The 15,095-nt window shown below is 41.6% G+C and overlaps 1 protein-coding gene across 1 annotated transcript in view; it reads left to right on the forward strand.

The window, feature by feature from the left end:
- tat (tyrosine aminotransferase) overlaps window positions 1-15,095 on the forward strand; it is an 85,915-nt gene that overhangs the window by 28,101 nt on the left and 42,719 nt on the right. The window contains exons 5-6 of the mRNA XM_060837885.1: window positions 5,100-5,238; window positions 14,457-14,509. Of these exons, the coding sequence (XP_060693868.1) occupies window positions 5,100-5,238; window positions 14,457-14,509 (192 nt within the window). The remainder of the gene's footprint in view (window positions 1-5,099; window positions 5,239-14,456; window positions 14,510-15,095) is intronic.

The raw sequence follows: 15,095 nt of genomic DNA on the forward strand, positions 1-15,095 counted from the left end.
GTTAACTATTGGGAGGCCTGAGTACAACCCCATCATAGTGATTGCTCCTTTCTTGTACGTAAGTTTTATTCATATGGCTTCATTGGATGAATCCTCCAAGATGTCCTCTTTTAGTATAACCATGACATTCCTTCCCTAAAGGACATTAGTGAACTAGATGGGTTTTCTAACATTTGGCAATGGTTTCATGGACATCATTAGACTTTTAAATTCAGACTTTTATTGAATTCAAACTCTATCATCTGCCATGGCAGGATTCGAACTCAGGTCCTCAGAACATTATCTGGGATTAACAGTCCAGCAATAATACCAGTAGGCCATCATCTCTCCATATTTATGTGCATTTAGAAAAAGCATGGCCTAATTAGGGAGAATCAGTATGGCTTTGTGAGGAGCAGGTCATGTTTTATGAACTTAATTGAATTTTTCGAGAAGGTGACTAATGTGATCGATGAAGGTTGAGCATCCAGAAGATTAAGATGCATGGGATCCATGGTGATTTGGCTGCATGGAATCAGAATTGGCTTGCCCAAAGTAGGCAGATGCTAGTGATTGAAAGTTGTTTTTTCTGGCCTCAGGTCCATGACTAGTGGTGTTCTGCTGGGATCCATGCTGGGACCTCTGCTGTTTGTGATACATATAAATGAGTTGGATGAAAATGTAGATGGATGGGATAGTAAGGATTGTGTAGAAGGTTGTCAAAGGATACAGCGAGTTTTGGATCAGTTGCAGATATGCATGGAGAGATGGCAATTGTAGTTTAATCCAGGTAAGTGTGAGGTACTGCACTTTGGGAGGTCAAATGTTAAGGAAAAGCACATGGTTAATGGCAGGACCCTGAACAGCACTGATGTACAGAAGGATCTTGGGGCTCAAGTCCATAGCTCCTTGAAAGTTGTCGCTCAAAATGATAGGGTGATAAAGAAGACATATGGCATGCTTGCCTTTGTTGTTCGGGGAACTGAATACAAGGGTAGGGATGTCACGTTGTAGCTTTATAAGACTTTGCTTAGGCTACACTTAGAATATTGTATTTCTTTCAATTCTGGTCACCACATTATAGGAAATATGTGGAGAATTTGGAGAGGGTGCAGAAGAGGTTTACCAGGTAGGTATGTGGCCTAGAGAGTATGAGCCATAAGAGGACACTATAAAGATTCAGTTGTAGTGGTGGAGGCTGAGGGTAGACTTGAGAGAAGTCTATAAAATTGTGGGTTGACAGTCAGAATCTTTGTCCCAGAGTTGAAATATCTAATATCAGAGGGCATTCAAAGTATCTCAATGCTTACCGCCAAATGGTTCAGATTTCCATAATCATGAAGTGCTTCAAGAGGTTGGTAATGGCCTTAATCCCCTACAATTTGCCTACAGTGAAACAGATCCACAGCAGATGCCATTTCCCTAGGCGTACACTCATCCCTGGAACATCTGGACAACAAGGTAACCAATGTCAGGCTCCTACTCATTGACTACAGCTCCGCCTTCAAGACCATAATCCCTACATGACTAGACTAATCTCAAAATTCCAAGACCTCAGTCTCTGCTGTCTCCTTTGCAATTGGATCCTCAGCTTTGTGACCAACGGACCGCAATCTTTGAAGATAGACAACAGCACCTCCTCCACAATAACACTCAATACTGGTGCCCCACAAGGCTGTATTCTCAACCCTATTCCCAATGCCTGTACACCCAAGACTGTGTAGTCAAATTCTATACGAATGACATCTATAAGTTTGCTGACAGTACCACCATGGTAATCCAGATACCAAACAACGATGAGTTGGAATACAGGAAGGAAATAGAGTGCTTAGTATTATGGTGCAATGATAATAATCTCCCAATGTTGGCATAATAAAAGAACTGATTATTGACGTCAGGAAGAAAAGAGGAAAACATGCCTATATCTACTTCCACAGAGCTGAGATGTAGATGGTCAAGAGCATCAAGCTCCTAGGAGTGATGATAACCAATAATTAGTCCCAGACTTTCCACATAGATGAGACAGTCAAGGAGGCACAACAACTACTCTTCTTCCTCAGGCGGCTTTAGAAATTCAGCCTGTTCATAAGGACCCTCACCAACCTTTACACATGCAACATTGAAAGCATTCTAACCAGGTATGGCAACTGCTCTGCTCAGGGCTGTTAGAAACTACAGAAGTCTCTGTGCACAGACCATCACGGAAGCCAACCTTCCTTCCATAAATTCTATTTATACTTCTCGGTATTGCAGAAAGGCTGCCAACATCATCAAAGACTCCTCACACCCTGGTAACGCTCTCTTACAATCTCTCCTATCAGGCAGAAGATACAGAAGCTTGAACACATGCACCAACAATTTAAAGAACAGCTTCTTCCATCCTGTTATTAGACTGCCGAGTGGACCTCTCTCAGTTCAAATAATGTTGATCTTGCTTTGTGCACCTCCTGTGTAGCCATAACCTTGTGTACTTCACTCTGTCTAAGCACCCTATGATCTGTGTCATAGTGTCCTCGTTTGTTGTGATCTGACTGAACTGTATGAAACAAAACCTTTTCACTGTAGATATGTGACCACAATAAATCAAATAAAATCATGCATTGAAGCTAGGAGGGGGAAAGTTCAAAGGAGATATGAAGGGCAAGCTTTTTACACAGACAATCGTAGAAGTCAGAAATGCACTGCTGGGGTCGTGATGGAGGCAGGTATAGTAGGTGCATTTAAGGAACTTTTAGATAAGCACATGAATATGTAAGGAATGGAGGGATATGGACCAAGGGCAAGCAGAAGAGATTAGTTTAATTTGGCCAAAGGGCCAGTTCCTGTGCTGTACAGTTCTACATTCTATGTCTCTGTTCTATGTTCTACTGCACAATTCTGTGAAGCTTAGTGGTAAATCAGAGGATTGAACAGATTATGAGGATTAAAAGGATTAGAAAAGAAACATTATAAAGGAGAAACTAGTGTATGAGAGAAAGGTAACTAATCATATAAAATAGGCAGTTAGACATTTTATAAATATCAAATAGGAACACATTGAAAGTTAATGTTGGTCCTGTAGATAGCGTATAGGGAATTATTACGGGAAAATCAGGAATAGAGGATATATTTAGAAAATTTGAAATACTTCCCAAAGACACTTGAAAATCAAGAGGCGAATGGGAGGGAGGAGCTTAAAACCATCATTCACCAGGGAAAAAAGTGCTGCAAACATTATTGGAACTTAAGCCTGACAAATCACTGGACCAGTTTCCTATGGGAAAAGATTGCAGATATAGCAGAGGCATTAGTTATAAGCTTCCAAAATTTCTTAGATTCTGGAGATCTCAGTGAGAGACAAAGCAGGAAACTATACAACAGTTAACCTTACATCTGTCAAAGGAAAATTAATAGATTTCATTATTGTGGAGATTATAAAGAACACTTAGAAAATCTGGCACAGCCAACATGGTTTTGTGTAAGGAAAATCATGTTCAACTAATCTATTAGAGGTTTTTGAAGAAACAATAAATCAAGGTGGCATATCGAAGGTTACTACACAAAATAAGAATTCATTGGATAACATTTTAGCATAGAAAAAGGATTGATTAGATAACAGAAAGCAAAGGGTAATGATAAATGGGTCTATTTTGAGTTGACAAACTTATATAATTAGTGGAATACCTCAAATCAGTGCCGTGCCCTCAACTGTTTCTAAATTATATCAACAGTTTGGATATTTCAATTTAAAGTATCATAGCTACATTTGCTGATGACATTAAGACAAGTGAGAAAAGAATAGTTAGGAAGAGGCAAAGGGATATAGATAGGTTGAATGAGTGGGCAAACATTTGTCAAATGGAGTATAATTGGGGAAAATGTGACCTTGTCAATGTTGGCAGGAAGAAACGCAGTTTAGTATTTAAATGAATGAAGATTGCAGAAAATTGAAATACAGAGGAATCTGCAAGTTTTTGTACATGAACCACAAAAAATTAGTGCACAACAGTAATTGTTGAGGAAGTCAAATAGAATATTGCAAAGGGAATGGAACATAAAAGCAGAGAAACTTTACTGTAGTTGTACAATGCTGAAAATGTGTTGCTGGTTAAAGCACAGCAGGTCAGGCAGCATCCAAGAACAGGAAATTCGACGTTTCGGGCCAGAGCCTTCATCAGGATTCCCGAAACGTTGAATTTCCTGTTCCTTGGATGCTGCCTGACCTGCTGTGCTTTAACCAGCAACACATTTTCAGCTCTGATCTCCAGCATCTGCAGACCTCACTTTTTACTTGTAGTTGTACAATGCCTTGGTTAGACCACATCTGCAGTACTGTGCACTATTTTATCTCTTTACTTGGCAAAGGATATAACTGTGTTAAATGTTCAGAGGTGAACTATTTAACTCATTCTTAGGATGAAAGGTATACATTTTGAAGAAAGATTCATAGGTTGAGGTAAGAAGAATCAGAGGTGTTACATATATGATCCTGAGAAGATTTGATTTGGAGATGTTGGTGTTGGACTGGGGTGTACAAAGTTACAAATTACACAACACCAGGTTATAGTCCAACAGATTTAATTGGAAGCATTAACTTTCAGAGCGCTGCTCCTTCATCAGGTGGTTGTGGAGTGCACAATTGTATGACACAGAATTTGAGCAATTTTTGACAGGGTGAATTCTGAGGGAATGTTTTATCTTATGGGAGAGACTAGAATAGGGAGATCCAGTTTAAGAATAAGACATCTCACATTGTGGATGGAAATAAAATTTTATTTGTCAAAGGGATCTTAGTCTGTGGAATTTCCTTCCCTTGAAAAAAGTGGAAGCGAAGTCATTGAATTTACTTAAGATCAAGTTAGATAGATATTGATAGATGAGAATTTGAAAGGGCAATGAGGTGCAGACAGGCTTGTGGAGTTGAAATGACAACTAGATCTGTTATGGTCTTATTGACTCAAAGAGCTGAATGGCCTGTTCCTATTCCTAAATCCTATGTTCTTCACCAGTGATATCCATATTTCATAAAAAGATGCTTGCTTATCTGTGAGTTATGCGTGTTCAGTTCTGATATTTCCTATATCCTCTATATTCATATTATATTATGAGAAACTGACTGTAATTTTTTTTGACTATTTCAGCCAGAGAGATCATGGGAAATTGATCTGAAACAAATGGAAGCATTGATTGATGATAAAACTGCCTGCATCATTGTGAATAATCCCTCCAATCCATGTGGCTCTGTGTTCAGTAAATCCCATCTCCAAAAGATTCTCGCTGGTTAGTGTTGCTACAATGACATCAATTTACTAAAGGACCAGTGACTATGTATAAAATTTGAATATGTAACTACAGGAGACTTTAGAGAGCTGATGGTCAAGGGAATCTGATTGATGGAAATCCAATCTGAATGATGGGCAGTATCTATCTATCACAATTAATCTTGGAGGAACTGTTAGGCGAAGTTCACAGCACAGAATCAGATAAGTTAATTGTTTTTTAAGTCTGTCCAAGAGAAAGGCTGCAGTAGTGAGTATAGTGGATTCTTTCTTGATCATATGTTTTTGGAGATAAGTAACTTGATTAAACTTAAAATATAAGCCATAGCTATTAATTTAACCTGGGGCAGTGTTTGTAGAGGAATAAGATGGTGTTATTTTCGGGATCTGTAGATTGTGAAGGAGCAAAAATGGCCTTTGCAGTGATATGTGCTTCTTGTCAGATGTGGGAGTTTAAAGAGAGCTTATGAGTTACAGCGGATTATATCTGCCATAAATGCTGTTGGATGTGAATCTTATCAGATCGAGTGGATGGGTTGGAGAGACAGATAGAAGCGATGAGGAATTTGCAACAGCAACAACAGTATGTGATGGATGGCAGTTACAGGAAGGGGGGAAAGTCTCAGATACAGTCATATATATGGGTTAACTCCAGGAAGGGTAAGAGCGGTAGGCAGCTAGTGCAGGAGTCTTTTGTGGATATACCCATTTCAAACAAGATGCTGTTTTTGGAAAAAGTAGGGGGTGATGGATTCTCAGGGGAATGTAGTACGAACAGCCAAATTTCTGGTATTGAGACTGACTCTAATGCAACGAGGGGTACATCGGTGGGCGGCACGGTGGCACAGTGGTTAGCACTGCTGCCTCACAGCGCCTGAGACCCGAGTTCAATTCCTGACTCAGGCGACTGACTGTGTGGAGTTTGCACGTTCTCCCCGTGTCTGCGTGGGTTTCCTCCGGGTGCTCCGGTTTCCTCCCACAGTCCAAAGATGTGCGGGTCAGGTGAATTGGCCATGCTAAATTGCCCGTAGTGTTAGGTAAGGGGTAAATGTAGGGGTATGGGTGGGTTGCACTTCGGTGGGTCGGTGTGGACTTGTTGGGCCGAAGGGCCTGTTTCCACACTGTAAGTCTAATCTAAAATCTAATCTAATCGGCTTCCAAGAGGTCAGTTGTGTTAGGGGATTCTGTAGTCAGAGGTACAGACAGACGTTTCTGTGGCCAGCAGAGAAAAAGCAGAATGGTGTGTTGTTTCCCTTGTGCCAGGATCAAGGATATCTTAGAGAGGTGCAAAATGTTCTCACGGGGGAGAGGGGCCAGCAGGAGGTCATTGTCCACATTGGAACCAACGACAATGGAAGGGAAAAGGTTGAGATTCTGAAGGGAGATTACAGAGAGTTAGGCAGAAATTTAAAAAGGAGATCCTTGAGAGTAGTAATATCTGGATTACTCCGAGGGCTATGAGCGAGTGAGGGCAGGAATAGGAGGATAGAGCAGATGAATGCATGGCTGAGGAGCTGGTGTATGGGAAAAGGATTCACATTTTTGGATCATTGGAATCTCCTTTGGGGTAGAAGTGACCTGTACAAGAAGGACGGATTGCACCTAAATTGGAAGGGGACTACTGGCAGGGTAATTTGCTCGAACTGCTTGGGAGGATTTAGACTAGTAAGGTGGGGGGTGGGGGGCAGAATGTGGGACCCTGGGAGATAGTGAAGAAAGAGATCGATCTGAGACGGGTACAACTGAGAACAGGAGTGAGTCAAACAGTCAGGGCAGGCAGGGACAAGGTAGGACTAATAAATTAAACTGCATTTATTTCAATGCAAAGGGCCTGACAGGGAATGCAGATGAACTCAGGGCATGGTCAGGAACATGGGACAGGGATGTCATATCAATTACAGAAACATGGCTCAGGGATGGGCAGGACTGGCAGCTTAATGTTCCAGGATACAAATGCTACAGAAAGGGTAGAAAGGGAGGCAATAGAGGAGGGAGAGTGGCCTTTTTGATAAGGGATAGCATTACAGCTATGCTGAGGGAGTATATTCCTGGAAATACATCCAGGAAAGTTATTTGGGTGGAACTGAGAAATAAGAAAGGGATAATCACATTATTGGGATTGTATTATAGACCCCCCAATAGTCAGAGGAAATTGAGTAACAAACTTGTAAGGAGATCCCAGCTATCTGTAAGAATAATAGTGTGGTTATGGTAGGAGATTTTAACTTTCCAAACACCGACTGGGACTGCCATAGTGTTAAAGGTTTAGATGGAGAGGAATTTCGTAAGTGTGTACAAGACAATTTTCTGAATCATTATGTGGATGTACCTACTAGAGAAGGTGCAAAACTTGACCTACTCTTGGGAAATAAGGCAGAACAGGTGACTGAGGTGTCAGTGGGGGACCACTTTGGGGCCAGCGACCATAATGCTATTCGTTTTAAAATAATGATGGAAAAGGATAGACCAGATCTAAAAGTTGAAGTTCTAAATTGGTGAAAGGTCAATTTTGACGGTATTAGAACATAGAACATAGAACAGTCCAGCACAGAACAGGCCCTTCAGCCCACGATGTTGTGCCGACCACTGATCCTCATGTATGCACCCTCAAATGTCTGTGACCATATGCATGTCCAGGAGACTCTTAAATGTCCCCAATGACCCTGCCTCCACAACTGCTGCTGGCAACGTATTCCATGCTCTCACAACTCTCTATGTAAAGAACCTGCCTCTGACATCCCCTCTATACTTTCCTCCAACCAGCTTAAAACTATGATCCCTCGTGTTGGTCATTTCTGCCCTGGGAAATAGTCTCTGGCTATCGACTCTATCTATGCCTCTCATTACCTTATATACCTCAATTAGGTCCCCTCGTCTCTTCCTTTTCTCCAATGAAAAAAGTCCTAGCTCAGTCAACCTCTCTTCATAAGATAAGCCCTCTAGTCCAGGCAACATCCTAGTAAACCTCCTCTGAACCCTCTCCAAAGCATCCACATCTTTCTTATAGTAAAAAGTGAGGTCTGCAGATGCTGGAGATCAGAGCTGAAAATGTGTTGCTGGTTAAAGCGCAGCAGGTCAGGCAGCATTCAAGGAACAGGAAATTTGACGTTTCGGGCAAAATCCCTTGCTTTTGCCCGAAACGTCGAATTTCCTGTTCCTTGGATGCTGCCTGACCTGCTGCGCTTTAACCAGCAACACATTTTCACATCTTTCTTATAATAGGGCGACCAGAACTGGACGCAGTATTCCAAGTGCAGTCTAACCAAGGTTTTATAGAGCTGCAATAAGATCTCACGACTCTTAAACTCAATCCCCCTGTTAATGAAAGCCAAAACACCATATGCTGTCTTAACAACCCTGTCCACACTTGGGTGGCCATTTTAAGGGATCTATGTATCTGCACCCCAAGATCCCTCTGTTCCTCCACACTGCCAAGAATCCTATCCTTAATCCTGTACTCAGCTTTCAAATTTGACCTTTCAAAATGCATCACCTCGCATTTATCCAGGTTGAACTCCATCTGCCACCTCTCAGCCCATCTCTGCATCCTGTCAATGTCCCGCTGCTTCTATACTGTCAACGACACCTCCAACCTTTGTGTCATCTGCAAATTTGCTGACCCATCCTTCAATCCCCTCATCCAAGTCATTAATAAAAATTACAAACAATAGAGGCCCAAGGACAGAGCCCTGTGGAACACCATTCACCACAGACTTCCAGGCAGAATATTTTCCTTCTACTACCACTCGCTGTCTTCTGTTGGCCAGCCAATTCTGTATCCAGACAGCTATGTTCCCCTGAATCCCATTCCTCTTGACCTTCTGAATGAGCCTACCATGGAGAACCTTATCAAATGCCTTGCTGAAGTCCATATACACCACATCCACAGCTCGACCCTCATCAACGTTTCTAGTCACATCCTCAAAGAACTCGATAAGGTTTGTGAGGCATGACCTGCCCCTCACAAAGCCGTGCTGACTGCATTTAATCAAGCCATGCTCTTCCAGATGGTCATAAATCCTATCCCTCAGAATCCTTTCTAACACCTTGCAGATGACAGACGTGAGACTTACTGGTCTGTAATTGCCGGGGATTTCCCTATTTCCTTTCTTGAAGAGATGAATTACATTTGCCTCTCTCCAGTCCTCAGGTACGACTCTAGTGGAAAGCGAGGATGAAAAGATCTTCGCAAGTGGCGAAGCAATTCCATTTCTTATTTCCCAAAGCAGCCGAGGACAAATCTGGTCTGGGCCTGGCGACTTGTCAATCTTAATGTTTGACAAAATTTTCAGCACATCAGCTTTCTCTATTTCTATCTATTTCAGCATGCACACCTGCTCTTCAAAGGTTTCATTCACTACAAAGTTCGTTTCTTTTGTAAAGACGGAAGCAAAAAACTCATTTAGAGCTTCCCCTACCTCCTCAGACTCCACACACAAATTCCCTATGCTATCCCTGATCGGCCCTACTCTTTCTTTGACCACTCTCTTATTCCTCACATAAGTGTAAAATGCCTTTGTGTTCTTCCTAATCCATTCTGCCAAGCCTTTCTCGTGCCCCCTCCTGGCTCTCCTCAGACCATTTTTAAGCTCCTTCCACGTCTCCCTGTAATACTCTAGAGCTGAGCTTGACCCTAGCTTCCTCCACCTTATGTAAGCTACCTTCTTCCTTTTGACGAGAACCTCCACCGCTCTCGTCATCCAAGGTTCCTTTATATTACCACTTTTTGCCTGTCTCAGAGGGACATATTTATTCATCACTTGCAACAACTGTTCCTTAAACAGTCTCCACATGTCTATAGTGCCTTTACCACGGAACAATTGTTCCCAATCCATGCTTCCTAACTCATGTCTAATCGCATCATAGTTTCCTCTTCCCCAATTAAATATCCTCCCATTTTTGCCTAATCCTCTCCTCCTCCAAGAACTTAGGCAAGAAGCCTTCTCCTTAGGCAAGAACTTTTGAAAGCTGATTGGAGGCAGATGTTCGCAGGTAAAGGGACGGCTGGAAAATGGGAAGCCTTCAGAAATGAGATAATGAGAATCCAGAGACTGGAGGCCTGTGTCCAGAGGAGTGCCACAAGGATCGGTGCTGGGCCCTCTACTTTTTGTCATTTACATAAATAACTTGGATGTGAGCATAAGAGGTACAGTTAGTAAGTTTGCAGATGACACCAAAATTGGAGGTGTAGTGGACAGCGAAGAAGGTTACCTCAGATTACAACAGGATCTGGACCAGATGGGCCAATGGGCTGAGAAGTGGCAGATGGAGTTTAATTCAGATAAATGCGAGGTGCTGTATTTGGGAAAGCACATCTTAGCAGGACTTACACACTTAATGGTAAGGTCCTAGGGAGTGTTGCTGAACAAAGAGACCTTGGAGTGCAGGTTCATAGCTCCTTGAATGTTGAGTCGCAGGTAGATAGGATAGTGAAGAAGGTGTTTGGTATGCTTTCCTTTATTGGTCAGTGTATTGAGTACAGGAGTTGGGAGGTCATGTTGTGGCTGTACAGGACATTGGTTAGGCCACTGTTGGAATATTGTGTGCAATTCTGGTCTCCTTCTTATCAGAAAGATGTTGTGAAACTTGAAAGGGTTCAGAAAAAATTTACAAGGATGTTGCCAAGGTTGGAGGGTCTGAGCTACAGGGAGAGGCTGAACAGACTGGGGCTGTTTTCCCTGGAGCGTCGGAGGCTGAGGGGTGACCTTATAGAGGTTTACAAAATTATGAGGTGCATGGATAGGATAAATAGACAAAGTCTTTTCCCTGGGGTCGGGGAGTCCAGAACTAGAGGGCATAGGTTTAGGGTGAGAGGGGAAAGATATAAAAGAGATCTAAGGTGCTATGTTTTCACGCAGAGGATGGTACGTGTATGGAATGAGCTGCCAGAGGATGTGGTGGAGGCTGGTACAATTGCAACATTTAAGAGGCATTTGGATGGGTATATGAAAAGGAAGGGTTTGGAGTGATATGGGCCGGGTGCTGGCAGGTGGGACTAGATTGGGTTGGGATATCTGGTCGGCATGGACGGGTTGGACCGAAGGGTCTATTTCCATGCTGTACATCTCTATGGCTCTGAGTACAGACAAGGTTTCAAATTTTTCATCCCACAAGTTGCCGAATGGCACAAGGTGCACAATGACAAATTTGCATATTACAGTAATCTCACGGTTTTCCTAAAGTAGCCTTTGACAATGCAAACTAGTTTTTGGTGAATTTATTTATATTCATTCATTGGGTGAGGGTGTCACTAGCTAGGCCAGCATTTATTGCTCATTTCTGATTGCCCAGAGGGCAATTTAAAATCAACAAGATTGGTGTAGGTCTGGAGTCACATGGAGGCCAGAACAACTAAAGATGGCAGTTTTCTTCCTGAAAGGATATAAGTGAACCAGATTTTTTTTCCCTGACAATTGACAATGGATTCATGATTATCATTAGATTTTTAATTCCGGATATTTATTGAATTAAAATTCCACCATTGTGGGATTCAAAGCCAAGTCCCGAGGGTATTGTCTAGGTCTCTGAATTAATAGACCATTGCCTCCCCATGTTCACGGTATATGAGCATTGCTCACTAGGTTAGCATTTATTTCCTAACCACCCTGGAGAAGGTGATGGTGAGCTGTATTGTTGAACTACCACAGTCCATGTTCTGAAGGTAGACCTACAATGTCTTTAAGGAGGGATTTCAGGATCTTACCCCAGCAACAGTGAAGGAATGATGATATATTTCCAAGTCAGAATCGCGAGGATCTGGAGAGGAACTTGCAGGTTGTGGTATCCCATGTATCTGCTACACTTTGTCCTTCAAAATAGTAGTGGTCATGGTTTTGGAAGGTCTAAGGAACAATGGTAAATTTTTGCAATTCTGCACTGCTCCTGAAATGGAAAGGAAATACCAAACATTTAAATAATCCATGGAGGAACTGCAAAAAAATGATTTGTTCTTGTGTGGCATCAAAATAAAACTGGGAAAATTTTAAACTATGGCTCACAAAGGAAATTAAGGACAGTTTTAGATCCAAGGAAGGACATCCAAGTTGGCCAAAAAGAGCAGCAGAACATAGGATTGGGAACATATTAGGTTTCAACAAAGAAGAGTAAAAGGATTGATTAAGGGAAGAACTGAAGGAAATAAAAATTTGTAGAGAAATGGTATTGGGAAACTTGATAGTATTAAAGACCAGCAAGGTCCAATAATCTGCATCCCAGAGTACTTAAGGAAGTGGCCCTAGAAATAATGGAGAATCTGGAACACTTCCTATGATTTGGAGGATAGCTCATGTAACCCACTAATTAAAAAAGGAGGGAGAGAGAAAACAGGAAATAATAGACTAGTCTGTCTGACATTGATAGTAGAGAAAATGCTAGAGTCCATTATAAAAGATTTAATAGCAGATAACCAAGACTACAGCAATAGAGTGGATTTGTGAAAAGGAAATTTTACTTAACAAATCTATTGGGATTTTTTGAAGATGTTATGAGTAGAATTGAAAATGAGGAATGTGGTTTGCTTGCACTTGCAGAAGGCATTTGATAAGGACCCACATAAGAAATTAGCATGCAAAATTAAAGTGCTTGGGATTGGAAGTAATTGTGGATGTGGATATATTCACTGAGCTGGGAAGTTGATTTGGATGAGGACCCTGTTCAAAAGGGCTACAGCACACTGCAGCACTCCCTACCTGCAAAGAGAAGAAGTATGTTTCTACAGAGTCTTCACCAAGAACAAATATTCCCGCAACTTCATCCACAGCTGCCTAACAGACAAACAACATGACAAGGACATGCCACAACCTTATTCACTAACCACACTACCTTATATTAAGAAAAACTCTTGGAATTGATCGCCAGACATCTCCAACCACTTGGATTCATGACAGCCCATAAACTGACAGCCACTCTCAGACAACTCACCAGGACAAAAGATCTTATACCCATTATGTGCAAGACAAATGTAATTTACAAGATTCCAAGGACTACAACTTCGACTGGGACAATACAACAAGCATAGGACAAGCTAAACAGAGGACAGCCAGAGAATTTCTAGAAGCATGGCACTCATTCATAGACTCCATCGAGAAACACTCAAAACTAGACCCAATGTACTGGCCATTACAACAAGCTACTGGAAGGAGCAGGAATGGAACCAATTAAATGCCAGAAGACACTGTACAGTAGCACTTCACAGGAGGCTCCAAAGCACTGAAGGTGTCACCTAGACTGGAGATGAATCATCTGCAAATCAATTGGCACCCGAGCTACAAATCTTTAAGGAGACCTTGGTTTGGAGATAATGTACTGACATAGATAGAGGACTGGCTGGCAGATGAGAAACAAAGTGGCAGCCAGTGACAATGAGGTACCTCAGGGATCAATACCTGGAACCCAGCTATTTATAATGGTATATTAACGATTTAGATGAGGGAACTAAATGTAATATCTCAAACTTTGCAGTTGACACAAAGCTGGTGGGAAGGTAACTGTTAGGAGGAAGCAGAGACACTTCAGTTTGAACTGGACAAGTTGAGTGAGTGGGTAAGATGGCAGATGCAGTATAATATGGATAAATGTAAGGTTATCCACTTTGGTAGCAAAAACTGGAATGCAGATTATTAAGATGTTCTGACCACAGAGGGAGTGCAAGAAAGATTTACCAGACTGATTCCTGAGCTTGCAGGATTGGTGTATTAAGAGAGACTGGATCACTTACGATTAAATTCATTGGAGTTTAAAAGAATGGGGAAGTATCTCATGGAAATCTATAACATTCTAATAGAGCGAGACAGGATAAATGCATGAAGGGTGTTTCTAATGACCAGGGAGTACAGAATCAAGAGTCACAGTGTAAGGCTATGGATAGGCTACTGAGATGATCAGAAATTTAATCACCCAGAGAATGGGGAGTCTGTGCAATTCCCTACCACAGAAAATCGCTGAGGCTAAGACATTGAAAGTTTTCAAGAAAGAGAAGGATATATTTTTTCCAGCTGAAGAGATAAAAGGGTAAGGAAAGAAAGTGGGATCTCACTAGGTTGATTCGCCAAGGTCATACTGAATGGTGGAGCAGGCTCAGAGGGTTCTTGTTCCTATTTTCCATGTTTCTATATAATGAAAAATTTCACAAATAATTCACTTCGAAAAACATTTACTGTTGAAGTGTAAATTTTCTCCATTAATTGCAACATTTGATGCTCATGTTTATTCCTTTTTCAGTTGCAGCAAGGAACTACCTTCCAATCCTGGCTGATGAAATCTATGAAGATATGGTGAGAAAAGATTGCACTGTGTACATCCAATGGATATAATGCACATATCCTCTTATTAAAATTCCGTGTGCACTGCTGTTGTCATGAACTCATACACTGTCATCGATACAGTGAAACACTCCCCTTGAGTTGTTCACAATGACACACATCAGATAATTGGATTTACTCAGTTGCATTGTTAAATACACAGCACTATGAGTGGTAATAGGCCTTTTGAATTCAACATGTGGCAATAGACCTGGCACATACACAATTAAAAATTTATTCCCCTTCCCTCAGGTCCACCCTTGTCTATTTCCAGCAAATTATTTGCAGTCTAGTTTTGCTGTTGGTCTAGATCCGAATCTAGGTTCCAGCATGGTACAGTTTTAATTCACATTTAATCAAAAGTCTTTATGAACTGAATTTGAGTATTTATTTGACAATAGGTACAGGAATAGGCCATTCTGCCCTTCGAGCCAGCACCACCATTCATTATGATCATGGCTGATCATCCACAATCAGTATCCTGTCCCTGCCTTATCTCCATAACCCTTGATTCCACAATCCTTGAGAGCTCGATCCAACTCTTTCTTAAACGAATCCA

Source organism: Hemiscyllium ocellatum, chromosome 17 (assembly GCF_020745735.1).
Source record: "Hemiscyllium ocellatum isolate sHemOce1 chromosome 17, sHemOce1.pat.X.cur, whole genome shotgun sequence".
Classification (NCBI taxonomy): Eukaryota; Metazoa; Chordata; class Chondrichthyes; order Orectolobiformes; family Hemiscylliidae; genus Hemiscyllium; species Hemiscyllium ocellatum.